General features: G+C 47.4%; 2 protein-coding genes across 2 annotated transcripts; one reads left to right on the forward strand and one right to left on the reverse strand.

Moving 5' to 3' along the window:
- Positions 1-242: 242 nt before the first annotated feature.
- HD556DRAFT_1451206 (uncharacterized protein) lies at positions 243-2,001 on the forward strand (the record flags this gene model as incomplete). Its single annotated transcript, XM_041307910.1, has 6 exons — positions 243-311; positions 343-1,014; positions 1,070-1,370; positions 1,418-1,461; positions 1,516-1,614; positions 1,666-2,001. The coding sequence occupies 6 exons, from the start codon at positions 243-245 to the stop codon at positions 1,999-2,001; spliced, it is 1,521 nt and encodes a 506-aa protein (XP_041152456.1).
- Positions 2,002-5,319: 3,318 nt separating this feature from the next.
- On the reverse strand, positions 5,320-8,660 carry HD556DRAFT_1314636 (uncharacterized protein; the record flags this gene model as incomplete). Its single annotated transcript, XM_041300973.1, has 8 exons — positions 5,320-5,493; positions 5,530-5,629; positions 5,708-5,999; positions 6,061-6,109; positions 6,164-6,918; positions 7,030-7,150; positions 8,083-8,544; positions 8,646-8,660. 8 exons carry the CDS (start codon positions 8,658-8,660, stop codon positions 5,320-5,322), a joined length of 1,968 nt encoding a protein of 655 aa, XP_041152457.1.
- Positions 8,661-15,415: the final 6,755 nt, after the last annotated feature.

The raw sequence follows: 15,415 nt of genomic DNA on the forward strand, positions 1-15,415 counted from the left end.
TTTCTGTTTTATTTACCTCATGTATCAATTTATTGACGACACATGCACAGTGTAGCCTTCTTCTTACATCGTTCAATTGAATTCTCTGATCACGTTATCAACCATATGACCTGCTGTTGATTTTGTTTGTACGTTTTTATGTACATCATTTCCAAATTATACATTTGTTGTGCCCTTCATTTACGTGTAAGTTCAATCAGGTAAGTCAATTTATTGTATACAGATAGGACTATCCACAACCCATGCCCCCACGCAAACCCTCACAGCAAGCACGACGAACGTCCAACAAGAAAAGGGCAAGTGTTTCTATTGTATTGAATGCACACTGACATGATCCTATAGGAACCACCGCGACCCAAGAAAAATTCCAACACTAACGCATCAGGTCGCGACATTGGGACCCAACTTGGTCTCCCTGAAGATCGGCCAGAGACGCCTGAATTTCTACGCCGCACATCGATGGCTACACATGCAGGCTTCGACCATTACAATTATCCCCCTCCACAGCTTGACGGTTACCCTCCACAACCCCAAGGGCCTCAAGAGCCCGAGTTCTACTATCATCATTACGACCATCCCCCTCCGCAGCCCCAAGGGCCTCAAGAGCCCGAGTTCTACTATCATCATTACGACCATCCCCCTCCACAGCTTGACGGTTACCCTCCGCAGCCCCAAGGGTCTCAAGAGCCCGAGTTCCACCATCATCATTATGACCATCCCCCTCCACAGCTTGACGGTTACCCTCCACAGCCCCAAGGGCCTCAAGAGCCCGAGTTCTACCCTCAGCATTACAACCATCCTCCCGATGAGCAGTTGGACGCACCTCAATACCACAACCTTGTTTCATTTGGAGGCTCCGGGGTGCCACGTTATACACGATGGGATATCGGAAATGCCACCGCACCACTGAGCCCAACGCCAGCACCAGCACCAGCACCAGCACCAGGGCTGGTGGTGGTCAGTGTGGTTTTGCCTCGCGAGCGGGAGACAGAACGCGGTGAATTCAGCCGTGGTGTGATTCATGTGCATGTTTCCTTTCTTTTGTTACTAATACTAACTACTATGCTAGGCGCTACAGACGGAGCATTCAGTCGGTCGATCGCGTGCCATTGAACGTCACCTGCCTCCTACACCAACGCCCAGACCAGCACCTGGACCAGCACCTGGACCAGAACAGGCAACACCACCCTCTACAGCCGCTCCCCCACTCAAACTCAAAAAGAAGGATATCCAGGCCATCAAGACCAAGGCAAAAACCATTCTCCGTCGCATCATGCTGCGCACGGAGGGTGTTTCGCCAACGCAAAAGAAACGAGACAAACACATTTCGAACGCCTTGCAGGACGTGAGGATTGACGTGGTCGGAGATGGTAAGTCGCGATCGCATCATTAACATTAATAACGTCTTATTTTGCAGTTCCATACGAAACGTTCGAGACTCCCAGAGTCCACGACGAGATGGTGACCTCCATGTCGTACACGTGAAGGCTTTTCAAAACATACGCCACACATAAGGTTCAAGACGCGCTCCATTTGCGCCTCCCGCCCGCAGAGAGGGCCATCGCAGTCAAGGCTCACCTTTCCGGGCTCAAATTCCTCCATAAAGTCGAAATCGTGAGTATTTCGTCATGTAAACCGTTCGAAGACTCATTGTTGTACTGACAGGTTGACGGAGTCGAGGTCACGCGTTTTTTCGAGGCCGAGTATCTCGTCAACATGATCGTGGACATGATATGGCAACAAGACCTATATCACAACATCGATCTAGAGAAACTCGACTGCGTATTTGGTCTCGCAGGCGCCGCAGTTCACAACGCTCTCAAGGCATTTCGTGAAGGCACGTACGAAAACGTCGAAGCGTCCACTGATCAGTTTTATGACACCTACAACTTGATCATGGCGTTGATCGACGAGATACGACTTGACGATACGTTGAGAGAGCGCTACGAGTCTTTGTGCAATATCATCATCGCTCGCAGACAGGCAGACTTGGGATTGTAGAATTACATGCACATCTGTTTCGATTACTAGCAGATAATCATACTATCTGTAACGAGATTATCTATATCTGCCTCTAAGTACTTTTACAATATAATATTAACTGTTTCTCGCACATTTTTCGTGGAGCCGAGTCAATAACGACTAAAAAGGTGCGCCAGCCGACGCTAGCTATTTATGGCTCCCAGAAAGCGCCTCAAAGGTGCGTTTGTGGATTTTGGCTTTTCAGATGCTGGACAACCAACCCATCGGTTCGCCCCTCCAGCATCCATATCCACATTACGTGACCTCTGTGTCATTTTTGGCAGATGGCAAGCTACTAGCCACTGGCTGCCTCGACGAAAATGCGTATACATGGGACATTTGTAGATTACTAGAAGAAGCTGGCCTTAGCGAACTTCAGTTGCACAAGGCAGTCCCTGCTGTACGACGTCGTGTAGCGTGACACTTTTTTATGATCAGGTCTTATTTGTTGAGATCCTATCCTATCACAACTAAACCTATTCCTTCTCGGCTGATGCTACTATATGCTGTTCCTCTTCTGAGTATACTGACCGTCATCCATTCATCATTAATCTACCCTGTTTCTTTTTTTCGTCTTTCAAAGATCTCCTTTGTCATTTCTTATAATTTCATTGCGCTTCTACTGATTATACCCATGATCATCAGTAATATATTCCGTCCGTTTTCTCGTTAAATACATATATACATTGGCTCCAATCACATCAAGGAGGTGCCGAATCAGCCTAAGTCGACAGAAACACTCGCCTACAAGTCGCTAATGCTTCTCGATACGTCTCAGAAGCACAACCTCCTCTCCAGCCTCAGTACATGTGTGTGAAGTCAGTTGAACCTTCGACGAAGGCCCAGAGAAGGAACAAAATGATCTCAAGTTCTGGATTCTGTCGGAATGCGAAGGCATGTCGGAACGCAAAAGCATATCGAAAACGAGAATGCTCACCAGTATTGACTTTCGGAAGCTTACAATTGCACCCAGCACTTGACCGACAAGACAATCCGCTCTGCATAGCGTAGGGTCAATCTTGGTCCGAATACCAATCAGTCCTCCCGAAAATGCAAACTGCGAATGTAATATTGTTCTTAGTGTGCAGAGAGACAATCCTGCTGAAAATGGGCTTGCACAGTTCTGGCCCTGAGTGTCATTTGTCACGATCCCCAGACGAATCTTGACTTCTTGCCCTAGCCCGTAGAACGTCTGTGAGGGATAGAACACCACTTTTGAGCTCATCGACCTCAGCAGCAGACATGTTGAGGTTGAAGGAATGGATAATGATGAGACGGGGATCAGAAGCAAAGTCGCGGACTGACATAGGTATACGCTTTATAATATATTCGTTGACAGTGTTGATATTATGTTTCGGCTGCGTATCAGAACGATGGGGAAGGTGGTTCTCGGGAGTCGGGATCAACAATCGATCAGATGCGAATAAGAAAGGACATACTTTTAACCCAGCTTAATTGTGATGTTACGAATGAGCTCGTTTTCCGATCGTACACTCATGATGCCAGATATGGCATTTAACACTGTGACCGATCATTCTTGTAGACAGCTCGATTGTTCCACTCAGAAAGTTCTGCGTGCCCAAGTCAATTGTAGCCTGGAAGGATGAGTTGCTCTTAGACAATCACAAACTGCTTGCGCACCTGTTTCATTTCATTTGTGATATCCATGTCAATCTTTGTGATATCCTCGTCAGCTTTCAAGTAGCATCTCACCTCCATCACACCGGCCATATGTAACACTAAATCAGAAACAAACTTTAGCACCGTGACGCCAACGTCTTGGCACGAAATTAGTGTATGCACACTATAAGGCGCATGATATATATCAGCTTCCAACAAGCCTGCCACTGCGAAGGGGTCGTTGCTTGTAATCCTGACGAAGTTGCGTTTGGAACACAGGTGTCATCTCCACTGCGTGTTATCAACATTTTCAGCTGTACAAAACGAGGGTAGAACCTGACCCTAGGTTAGGTTTGAGCCACGTCAGCGCCTTTGTTGGACACCGGTGTAGAGACTCATGCCTCTCATGGTGTGATATGGCACTTTTCACTAGGGAGTTCATTGCACGAACTTGCAGCACCATTCTGTGTGCTATCTGCAGCTATCCCTATATGAGGCGCAGCTTTTCCGCGCAACGCGCGCCATGCGCGCACCATTCCCGCGCTTCGCGATGTATATACGCGCGCGCTTGAGCGCCCTATAGCGCCAGCCATCTGGAAGCATCCATCCACTGTCCACCAAGTTCTCTAGTGCGTATGTTTCCATTTCTCTTATCTGTGTATCGTTCCACCTTTATTTTTATCATGGACCCTTACTTACATATAGCTTTACATACCTTACTCGGTAGCGCTTCGGCTCCGCGTGACAGCACTTAGGCGCCGTATATAAGCGCCAGCATTACATACTATTGAAAACTTTCGAACTTTGGACTTTACCTCCCACTTACCCATCTACTACCTAGCAGAATATAGTTGCAATCTATTCCTTGGCACCTCGCACTCGCATCTCTTGTCTTGCATCATATCACCACTTAAGCAAACTCACACTTACTCTCACTTGTGTCCGCTTCCCGCGCCTTGCGCATACCTTCGCTTTTCCGCGCCTCGCGCGCACCTGCGCGCTTTCTCACGCTTCGCATCAGCCGACCAGTAGCGCCTTCGGCGCGCACTACTAGATCCTTGCTGCACTTGCTTCCCCTTTAGGGTCGAACACACTTGTCATCTCAGGTATAGCAGACTAGGCAACGCATGACCTTACAACATTCACAGATACAGTCTGGAGCATTGTTTTGTTCCTCTCTGTATTGTTGTTTCTACACTGGTATTGACATGGCGGTTTTGTCGCATTTCCTCTATGTAGCAGTCAAGGTTTCGCGCTCTCGTCGACACCGGCTGAAACCATGGCCTATCCTCGATAGGGCGACCTCGCGAGCTGTTTACTCGAGCTCAAAGTGAGCGCGAGGGAAAAGAGCTGATTGCTACAGGAATTAATTTCAAATTCAGGTTTGGGTAATAACTTTGTACACTTCAACATTGAGCTAGGTCGCATTTACATGGCGTTTTGCGAACCAGATCGAATTTCAAATTCTAGATATAATTGGTAATTGAGTCGATCAAGAGTCGACCGAATAGGCATACTCTAGGCAAAGTTCCCATCGTACAGCCCCACCACACAACAAAGCTCAAAAGCTCGGCATTCACGAAAATGTATTCGTTCCCTACCATACTGGTCAACGTGTTTGCTGAAGTGCGTCAGTGTTTCCCTTAAGTTCCTGTCCAATTTTGTTCAATCTCAATGCTATGTATGCTTATCATGAACCTTTGTTTGTGGTGTAACTGATGAGTGTTTGGTCTTTATAGGGCCTCGAATTTGTGTCCGTGCATGATTCTTTTGAGTCCGCACGCCAGCAGCATCGAGAATTTGACGTCCATAATCCCAGACACCTCCATCGTGCTGCATTTCTCGGATGTCCTTGAGAAAGTAGTTATGGGGGTATGCATCACTCACACCAGTCGATCGCACTACTGAATGCTTCGCCACAGTTCCGGACCCAACACCCATCCGAATTTTTTTTGCATCACTCTGCAGTGGCCGGCTGCTGAAGGGCCTTCGTGTCGCAGTTTCATCTGAACAGGCAACCACGCTTCATGAAGGTGAGTCCATGTCCTTTGTCAAGAGATCTCACCCTGAATGCCTGTCCCTCTTTGCTGCGCGCGTCATTCCCAACAGGGTGGATGTTCCAGGTAGACGGGAGTACGCGGCTGTAGGCTGTTCTGGTGGTGGAGGTGAGTGAGTCTTGGGTCCTGGTCTGATATTCATTATGGCGGTAATCTGTGAAGATGTGGTGATGGCCATTTGTGGATCGCTGTTTGTCATGGTCCCCACTCTCGAAGGATTTTTGAAGGACGAACGAAGGCTTGTGAGAAATGATAGGGAAGCGACGGGACTTGTAGCATAATTTTTACCCCAGTATATACCTATGTGCGGAAACATGTGTGTGTGATACATATGCTGTATGAGTATCATCTTTAAAAGTACAGATGCGAAACGTCCAGAGGTCCATAATCTTTGAAACAACGCCATCTGACTACAATATTTCTATGGTCCTGATCAAGTCTCCAACAGAAACCACGTCCTTGACCTGCCAGTGTCCAATGATATCATAATCCGTCGCGATCCTCTTGTATTCTCCACTGTGCTGCTGCGCCAGTAAAAATGCACCAAAAGGCTGCCCAAGGTGAACAAGCAACCGCAATGCTCGTGATTCTAGATCAGACATCCCCTGTTTTACAGGAGAACCACCAGACCAGTCGTCTGATGGAGAAGGCGGCGTTCCATAATCCTCTTCACTCTCCACATCATTTGCATAGTCAGACGGTTCTACAAATTCAGGTAGCTCCAGGAGAGACCGATCCCAGGGACGGACAAGGACAAATTTTTGTTCAATGGGCCTCGCTTGCCAGAACTGAGCCAGGGTCTCTGCAGTGGTGATAAGCAAGTTGTGAAGTCCGTCTGCCTCCACTTCATACGTGAAATGAGTTTTCGAGGCTGGACTAACCACCCGTCTGACTTTCCTGACATTGAATGCAAGACAAGGCAGATGCAGTCTCTGTGCTGCGAAGCGAGGGGCACTCGTGTTCCGAAGCACGGTATAAAGGTTCGAAGCAAAATCAGTAGCCACCGTCTTTCGCAGCGAAGAAACAGATGACTGAATTTCTTCCTCGGGTAGGGGTGGTAGCTGGCACGGTGGAGCTTCGTATGAAGTGATGGAGGCTGGTAGACAGCTGTTGAACTCTGATGATTCTCCGTCCCAATCGAGGCCAGTGATGTCCCCTGACCGAGCCACGATCTCCTGCAGGAGCCGCCCGAGAGCCTTGTCCTGCTTTTCACCATAATCTACAGGCAGGCGGACGCCAAGGACGCCAAACAACGAGTATGCTATGTCTTCCTGATGCGTGGTAACGCGGGTTGATGCCCAATGAAGTTTTTATCGGGCGTTATGCATACTGGGACGGAAGGGCACAACGGCTGGTCGGTCTATGCCTGTCACATCCTTTATCTCCTGCATGATTGCAATGGAATCCTTGTGGTTGGGAGTAAGATCATTACGATAAAGAGTCCAATTGTTCTGATAAAGGAGGATGACTTTGGGAGCAATGAATTCCTGAACCGTCCATCCGCGCGTTGTAGAGACTCATGCCTCTCATGGTGTGATATGGCACTTTTCACTAGGGAGTTCATTGCACGAACTTGCAGCACCATTCTGTGTGCTATCTGCAGCTATCCCTATATGAGGCGCAGCTTTCCCGCGCGCCATGCGCACACCATTCCCACGCTTTACGATGTATACGCGCCCGCGCTTTCCCGCGCTTGATCGCCCTATAGCGCCAGCCATCCGGAAGCATCCATCCACTGTCCACCAAGTTCTCTAGTGCATATGTTTCCATTTCTCTTATCTGTGTATCATTCCACCTTTATTTTGGACCCTTACTTACATATAGCTTTACATACCTTACTCGGTAGCACTTCGGCTCCGCGTGACAGCGCTTAGGCGCCATATATAAGCGCCAGCATTACATACTATTACCCACTTTTCCAACTTAGACTCTACCTCCCACTTACCACCCACATACTACCTAGCAGAGTATAGTTGCAATCTATTCCTTGACACCTCACGCTCATATCTCTTGTCTTGCATCATATCACCACTTAAGCAAACTCACACTTACTCTCACTTGCTTCCACTCACACGCGCGCACGCTTCCCGCGCCTCGCGCATACCTTCGCTTTCCCGCGCCTCGCGCGCACCTGCATGCTTTCCCGCGCTTCGCATCAGCCGACCAGTAGCGCCTTCGGCGCGCACTAGATCCTTGCTGCACTCGCTTCCCCTTTAGGGTCAAACGCACTTGTCGTCTCAAGTATAGCAGACTAGGCAACGCGCGACCTTACAACATTTACAGATACAGTCAGGAGCTTTGTTTGTTCCTCTCTGTATAGTTGTTTCTACAGCGTGTTCCAAGCGCTCTTTGCCAGTCTGCCAGACTTTGATGAAGGCGGAACATCAGACAGGTAGACAATCGTGAGCACGGAATGATGATACCATTCGAACATGGAGTTGACCGATTCTTGGACTTCGACATTGTTGCTCTTGTCGATGCAGCATGTATCGCTCCATGCCCAGTTATACTCCGCATCACGAGCAGTTTTGCAGAACGACCACAGTTTCGTCATGCCGCCAACTGGATCCAACTCTGAGTCGTACACGCACTTGCCCTGGATATCCTGCAGTAGTGGCTCCTTCCCTTCCCACCTGTGTGATAGCATGGCATATTGTAGGTATCTCTTCACCACTTCTTTGATGCGCTCGATGTCCAAGTCTACATGCGTGATTGTTGACGACACAAGCTTCTTATACTGCGTGCTCATTTTGAAGGTGTCTATCTGCGTCTCTCGATCACATAAGAGACCTGTGGTGGTATCGAGTACACGCCGCGGAGCATTAACGAGTTGGGCATCAATGACCTGTCGAATGGTGCGTTCTACTTCAGAAGGTCTGAGATACTGCTGGCGCAGCTCTTGAGAACAAGTTAAACATGTTGACGAATGCGGTATCAGAGACTTACTTCATGTTTGAACATCAGGTGCCTTGTCCAATATCGAGAGCATCATTTGGAAGGTTATAATCGCTTCATCATAGCGCTGCGCACCATGAAGCGCCGCGTGCTTCAAGTAGTATCCAAGATAAGATGAAGAGTCAAGATCAATAAGCTATGTATCACCAAAATGAGCATTGACCATGGAACAATAGCTCCCATTGCACCTTCTGTGCATCGAGAAGTGCTTCCATCCATGACTTTTTGCCTAACTTTGCCTTGCTACAATTTGCAAAGCCAACATCAGATGTAGAGTTCAAGTTGATTACAGCCGAGTATAGGACAATAGCCCTGTCATAATCGCTGGCATCGAGGGCGGCATTTCCGTTGACAGCACAGAGCTCGCTACATTTTCCCTTGAATTCTGAGTGACATGCAGGTGAGCATGATAGTCGTGGGTGACATGACGGAAGACTTGCCATTGGACCAATCAAGGCAGCTGGCCTTCGTGATGTCATCGATGGCGTCCATCATGCATTTGTGTGCTTCGAGGGCTTCGTCGAATTTACCTGCCGAAAGGAATGCCTGGCACCGTTTCTGGTGTGTCGTAAGCAACAAGGACTCAAGATCCCAGTCGAAGAGCTGCAAAAAGGACTAGGTTATGAAAAGTCCTGGGTATGCATCATCTTGACGAACCATGACCAAGTCCTCGCATATCAAATGAATGTGTTTCGATGAGAAAGCAGTGGAGTTGACAGCGGCAGTGAAAATATCAGCAGCTTCGTCGTGACACGCGCCATCGAAAGCTTTGATCCCGAGCTGAACATGTAGATATGTCTATTGTGCGAGTTCAAAACATCAGGATTGATGTCCGAGTGTGGCCGCATGATACTCACTTCCATGACACGACGCGCGAGAGGATCGACATTTGGACAAGCGGCAGCCAGGTCTTTGATGAGCAGCATTGCTTCCTCATGTTGATCTGCGTTGAAGAGTGTGATGGCCTGGAATACCGGATGAGGCAAAGAGCATGCGAGACAAATTGAATGTACCTTGATCAGGAGAAGAAAATGGTTGGTCTGTGGATCTTGGTTTGTGAACATGGATGCAACGTCGAACACTATCCTTGCCTCCCGGATAAGACCTTTTCCGCAGAGGCCAATGCCTTTGGAGATAAAGCCTATCAATGATGGCCGAATGTTGATTGACTATGTCACGGATGAAAGTTAGCCTTTCGTAAGAGGACAACGATGGGTGGGTCCATCTCACCTTGATTGCATCCTCAAGGGCATGGTCTGGGTCGTGCTTCCGGGCTATAATGAATGAACGATTGGCATATGAAATAAAGTCATCAACTTTGGTGTGGATCTCTTGCGTGAGGAGCTCTTCAGCAATAGACAAGTCCCCAGTTAGACATGCATCGCGGGCTGTTGTGATATCAAGGATCTGCACGAAGGATGCTCGAATTGCGTAATGAGTCAAAAATGAAAACTCGCCTTCGAATGAGTGTCCTTTGGTATTGCCCACTCTGAGATCTTGTCATCTGTACCTCCGCTGAGGATGTGCTTGCTGTCCACAGAGAACGTGACATATGTCATGGCGGATGAATGCTGGAAGATGGCGACAGTTCGTTGATCTGAGAGCCGCCATAGACGGACATGCTTGTCAGCAGATGCAGAAGCGACGAAGGTGTCAGCGGGATGAATAGCAAGGGCATAGATATTATCAGTGTGGCCTTTCCATGGATGACCAACCTGCTGCCAGGTTGATGTGTCCCACTCCAATACGACATTGTCGCTTCCTGAAAGAAGGCGTGTGCCATCGGGGGTCCACGCGAGTGACGTCTTCCATCTGCCAGTGTGACCTGTCAAAGATGCGACATGTTCCCTTGTGCCTGGATTATAAATTTGGATATTGAAGTATGTTGCGATGGCAAGTAGTTCACCAGAAGGTGAATATCGAACGCAGTTTAGAGAACCACACTTGATTGGATCTCCTTGCATCTGCCACGTTTTGGTACTCCAAAACTTGACCATGTTGTCATATGAACCAGTGGCCAGCACCATTCCATCCGGAGAAAAATCCACCGAGGTGATCCTCTGACAGTAGGAGTGGGCTTTGATGGGTTGAGTGATGGATTCACCAGTTTCACCATGCCAGGCGATGACCTCTCCATTTTCATCACCACTTGCTATTATTTTACCATCTCTCAATATCGCCAATGCCCACACCGCACTGCCATGCCCTTCCATCTTCTTCAACACAACACCAGTCTCCAAGTCCCAAAGATGAAGTGTCTTGTCGTCCGAACAGGTAATCATTTGTCGTTTGTCAGGGAACACTGTGACACCATTTATGTACCTCTCATGATATTTAAAAGTTCGAATGGGTGTGATGCTTGGAATGAGTTGTGACATTTTACTGGAGATTGATGGTGTTGAGCACGGCCGAGGGATTGTGGGTGTCTTTCTCCAAGTTACAGGGCCCTGTGCGTGCGTTGTGCGTTTTTATGTTGCTTCACCACGCTAACCTTCCTCGTTTCCATAGACGCCCAAGACCAGGCCCCCGGAAGCTCCCTATCTGTCAAGACCCTCCAAAATGGCCCTCAAATAGGCACGATTACGAGCGTCGAATACACAAAACCGGACCACCTGGGTTGCCCAATAAGTAAAAGTACAACATCGACATCGTATTCCTTTCTCCCTCTTTCGTCATGGACTCAATAATGTGTTGGAATATCGATGATTACATAATCAGTACATGCACGCTCGTTTTCTTCTTTGATATGTTTTTCTCAGTCGTTATACATCCGACTGAGGTATGTTCCTACGTTCGTTACATTTAGACATCAGTTACTGATCATACATAGTCTGGCTTTTACCTTTAGGTACAGTACTGTATGAATATCAGTCGTTATACATCCGACTGAGTCTGGCTTTGACCTTTAGGTTATGAGCCCTGACGTTCTACACGTCTAAAACTCACGCAATATCAACATTGGAGCGCCCGTTCGCCCCCCTAACTCCCTTGTTGGTCTAATGTGCCCCATACTTCCCTTGATCTTATTCGATCTCACCCAAATCCATTTTTAGATGAGCAATCCAATTGGCTCCACATCCATGCAACCCACGACGACTTCTGCCAGCACAACCACTGTTCCTTTGTCGTGGGATATGCCAGCAAATTCATCCATGTTCTTCCCCAAAAGTGACGACAACCATTTATCGAAAGAAGACGGATACTTCGTCTGGGGCCACCGGATGCAAAAAGCTTTTCAATACTGTGGACTCTGGCCCGTTGTCAATGGCTCGATGCCTAAACCAAGTCCAGGCTCGGCCGAGGAGGCTGTGTGGCTAAAAATGGACACTGCTGCAACTGCGCTACTCACACAGTGCATCAAAGGAGAACTCATCGTCAAAATCGTGCACCTGGAGACTTTGCGCGAGGCTTGGGACCTTTTCGCATCGGAGTACAGCCAAATTGGCTCAGGCTCCATCATGTATTGGTTCGCGTGTTGTCTTCTTAGATAGATGATCTATAGATAAACACCTATAAAAACAAATATCTCCACAGTCAGCGATTCAGACAAATACCAATGACTGATAATGTGGTTGTTCATGGGTGGCTAGTTGTATACTATCCAAGGTATGCTCAGCTAAAGGTACTTCTGCAAGATCAGTAAATACAATGGTCAGCCCGACAGTATGACAATGACCAAAAGAATATATGGGATTCTTCCTCAAGTTCCCCTTCAACAACAGTGCCTCGTGCCAACTATACTCCAAAAGGAATGGTGCAGAATTACAATGATCAACCCCCTCAGCACAAAACAGGTAGAATCAAAGGTCAAGACTAGTCGAATGCTTTATTGTAGAGCTCTTAGCTCAATATTGAACCCGCTGTCAAGGAACTCTCTTTTGAGTATTCAAACAGACTCAGGAACGGACATCCTTGGATTTACTACCAAGTCCCCTCTTCAACAGCTAAAGCCTAGCAGGCACAGAATATCTTGGCTCAGTATCACTACTCAGATGAGTGAGGTCAAGCTTCACTATCAATTCCTAAAGTCTCCCCACTAAGCTACTCTGAGTCTTAGGTGGACGTAGAGACAACACGAATATTTTGGAAATATATTTTTGGACAAAGAACACCAAAGGTTGGTGAAAGTAAAACAAAAGAAAAAGAAAAATAGAAATTTGAATATAACTGTGGCTGTACCTTGCTTGCTGGTTGTTGCACACAGTGAGCTCACAGCTGGTCATTTAGTATGATGAGCTTGCAGTATTACTGTCTCTTGAGAATGTTCCTCTCAGTCTTGAAACACTTATTGACACTGGTACTGACACTTATCACACCTTACTCACAACTTAGTTTAGATGGGCTGAAAAACACCCACTAAAAGTGCTGCTTATTATTTCAAAAACTGGGGTCATTATATACACAATAAATGTGGCTGTGCTACTAGTATACTCAAGAGTCATCAAGAGTCATATATACAGAGTGAGTCATAGCGAGTCAGTTTAAAGTTGTTTCTAGTCATAAGGAGTCATATATTCAGAGTAAGTCATAATGAGTCATATGGGTATTGTGCTAAGTCATGTGACCTATCCAGCTCCTGATGACAAGCCCAGAAAGAGAGTAAGAAATGTCACATGATGTGAGTCCTTTGTGTGCTTGTCTTTTCTTTGTTTTGTTTGATGGGTGAAAATGACGCGAGCCTGGTATTTAGGGTTTTACTAATGTTTTTCCAGGACAACATATGTGGGAAATATTTTTCACAGTCACCTGACATGTGTGGGATTTTGTCTGAGTCATCACCATGGCTGACTAAGCAAAACTTATTGCAGAATTAAATGTACCAAAATATTCAGGCTGCTCACGTACATACTTGAAAAATAAACAGAAAGGCGAAAAATATTCCCTTGGCCTCAGTCCAACTTTAGATAAAAGGAAAAGGGTTTCATAGTGGTATTTTGGGTATAAGACTCATGGGAGAGTATTAGTCGTTCATGCACCGAACCAGTTTGGTGCAGGTCAGCGTCTCACTCAGCACATGCCCAGTGGCGGAAACATCTCAGCACATATCAACGACTACCAGGAAGCCATCTGCTACCTGGCGAACACCGATTTCTCCATCCCTGAATATGTCGCAGCTGCCATTCTCCTTTCGACTCTGCCAAAGGATCCCAAGGATCCCGAGTCCTGGGATTATGTAACGCTCATAAAAAGCCATCATCGACTCATTCATGATGGCAACCAATATTCACCTTCATCATTCCCTCTAGTTACTTATATACACTCGTTCTGTCAGTTTCTATAGCATTCTTACTCTACAGTATATAAACCGACGTATATCTACTGTTAGAGTAGTTGATCTTTCACCCCCGAATATCACTTTAGTTCGGACAGTTACCCTGCTCGAGTTCTAAGTCTATTCAGCCTTTTCAACTCTCACGTGTGAACGTTCTATGAACACCACATATTTTTAACTGCCAACAAATCTAAAAACTTTTATTCCCCACTATAGTTGTTGTCTAGGAGGTCTGATCACCCTCCAAAACTTCGACTCTTGTTAAAACTCGAAAAACCCTACCCTACCTGAACGGTATCGATAAAAATGTCTACTAGTGCACTAGAAATAGCCTCCCCTCGTTCCTCGACTGGGTCAAGGAACTTGAGCGTTGATGGCCACGCTCGCGAGCAAATCGGCGCGCAGTCTTGAAGCAGCAACCCTGCTTCTGGAGACGAAGGGAATGGCAGCATAACTGCTGAGCCTCCCTCTAGATTCGGTCCTCGTGACCTGAATGAGGTGGACCAAGGGTCCACCCAGGCGAAGAGTGCTGTGAACAGCCCCACCCAAAGCAGAGCCCCGTTGCCCAACAACGAAGGAGCCACTATCACCAGACGTAACGAAGGTCCAGATACATCGACTAGTGAAAGACCTAGTAGTCGTCCCATAATAGGTAGAATGAGAACGTTCATGTCACCTGATAGCAATAATGTACCTTGTCTGCAAGCAGTCTTTGACTGGTCAGAAGTAACTGATGATGAGGACCTAGGGGACGTACCAGAGTTCCCAGTATTGGGACCAAGCCAAGTACCCAGCGAACGGAAAATTGAGCACAATGAGACCTGCTCTGAAAAAGACGAAGGAGCTGACCAACCTAAGAAAAACTCTCTCATTGGTCACTTACGGGACTGGACTGAATTTGACGAAGAGATGGCCGAATTCAATAGACCAGGACCCAACGAGTCCGACGAATCCCTTTGCAAGCTATGGGATGATGAAAACCGGGGCGGATCTATTAGGGTCCAAAACTTTGCACTTAAAGGCTTCCGAAAAGCTGCTAGAGAGCAATTTACCGAGAAATGCGAAGAGGTCGAGAACCTTCAAGAAAGGGTCCAGGAACTTGAACTGATGGTAATTGAAGCCCAGACCCGAGAAGAAATGGCTCAAAAGCTGATGAAGGATGCCTACCAGATCCCGAAACCCGTCAGTCCCTACCCAACAGAGGGAACAAGGGCGCACGTAGACGGATCTAAGGAAACAACCGGCGAAAACAGTGAGCAAAAGACTGCCACTAAAGTAGACGATGACCCACCCTACACGACCGAGATCCCGCTTGTAAATCCATCTAGATCGTCACTACCTGCAGAAAAGGTTGACCCACCAAGCATAATAGAGTCCCCAGAGTGCAAACCTGACAAAAACAACACAAGGTTCTGGAGGGCGTCCTCACTCCTCCCCGACAAGAGCTCTGTCAAGCGAGCCATCGTCGGAGGAGGCCCAAGTGAACCTG

The sequence above is a fragment of the Suillus plorans genome (assembly GCF_016647745.1).
Source record: "Suillus plorans strain S12 chromosome Unknown HD556scaffold_123, whole genome shotgun sequence".
Classification (NCBI taxonomy): domain Eukaryota; kingdom Fungi; phylum Basidiomycota; class Agaricomycetes; order Boletales; family Suillaceae; genus Suillus; species Suillus plorans.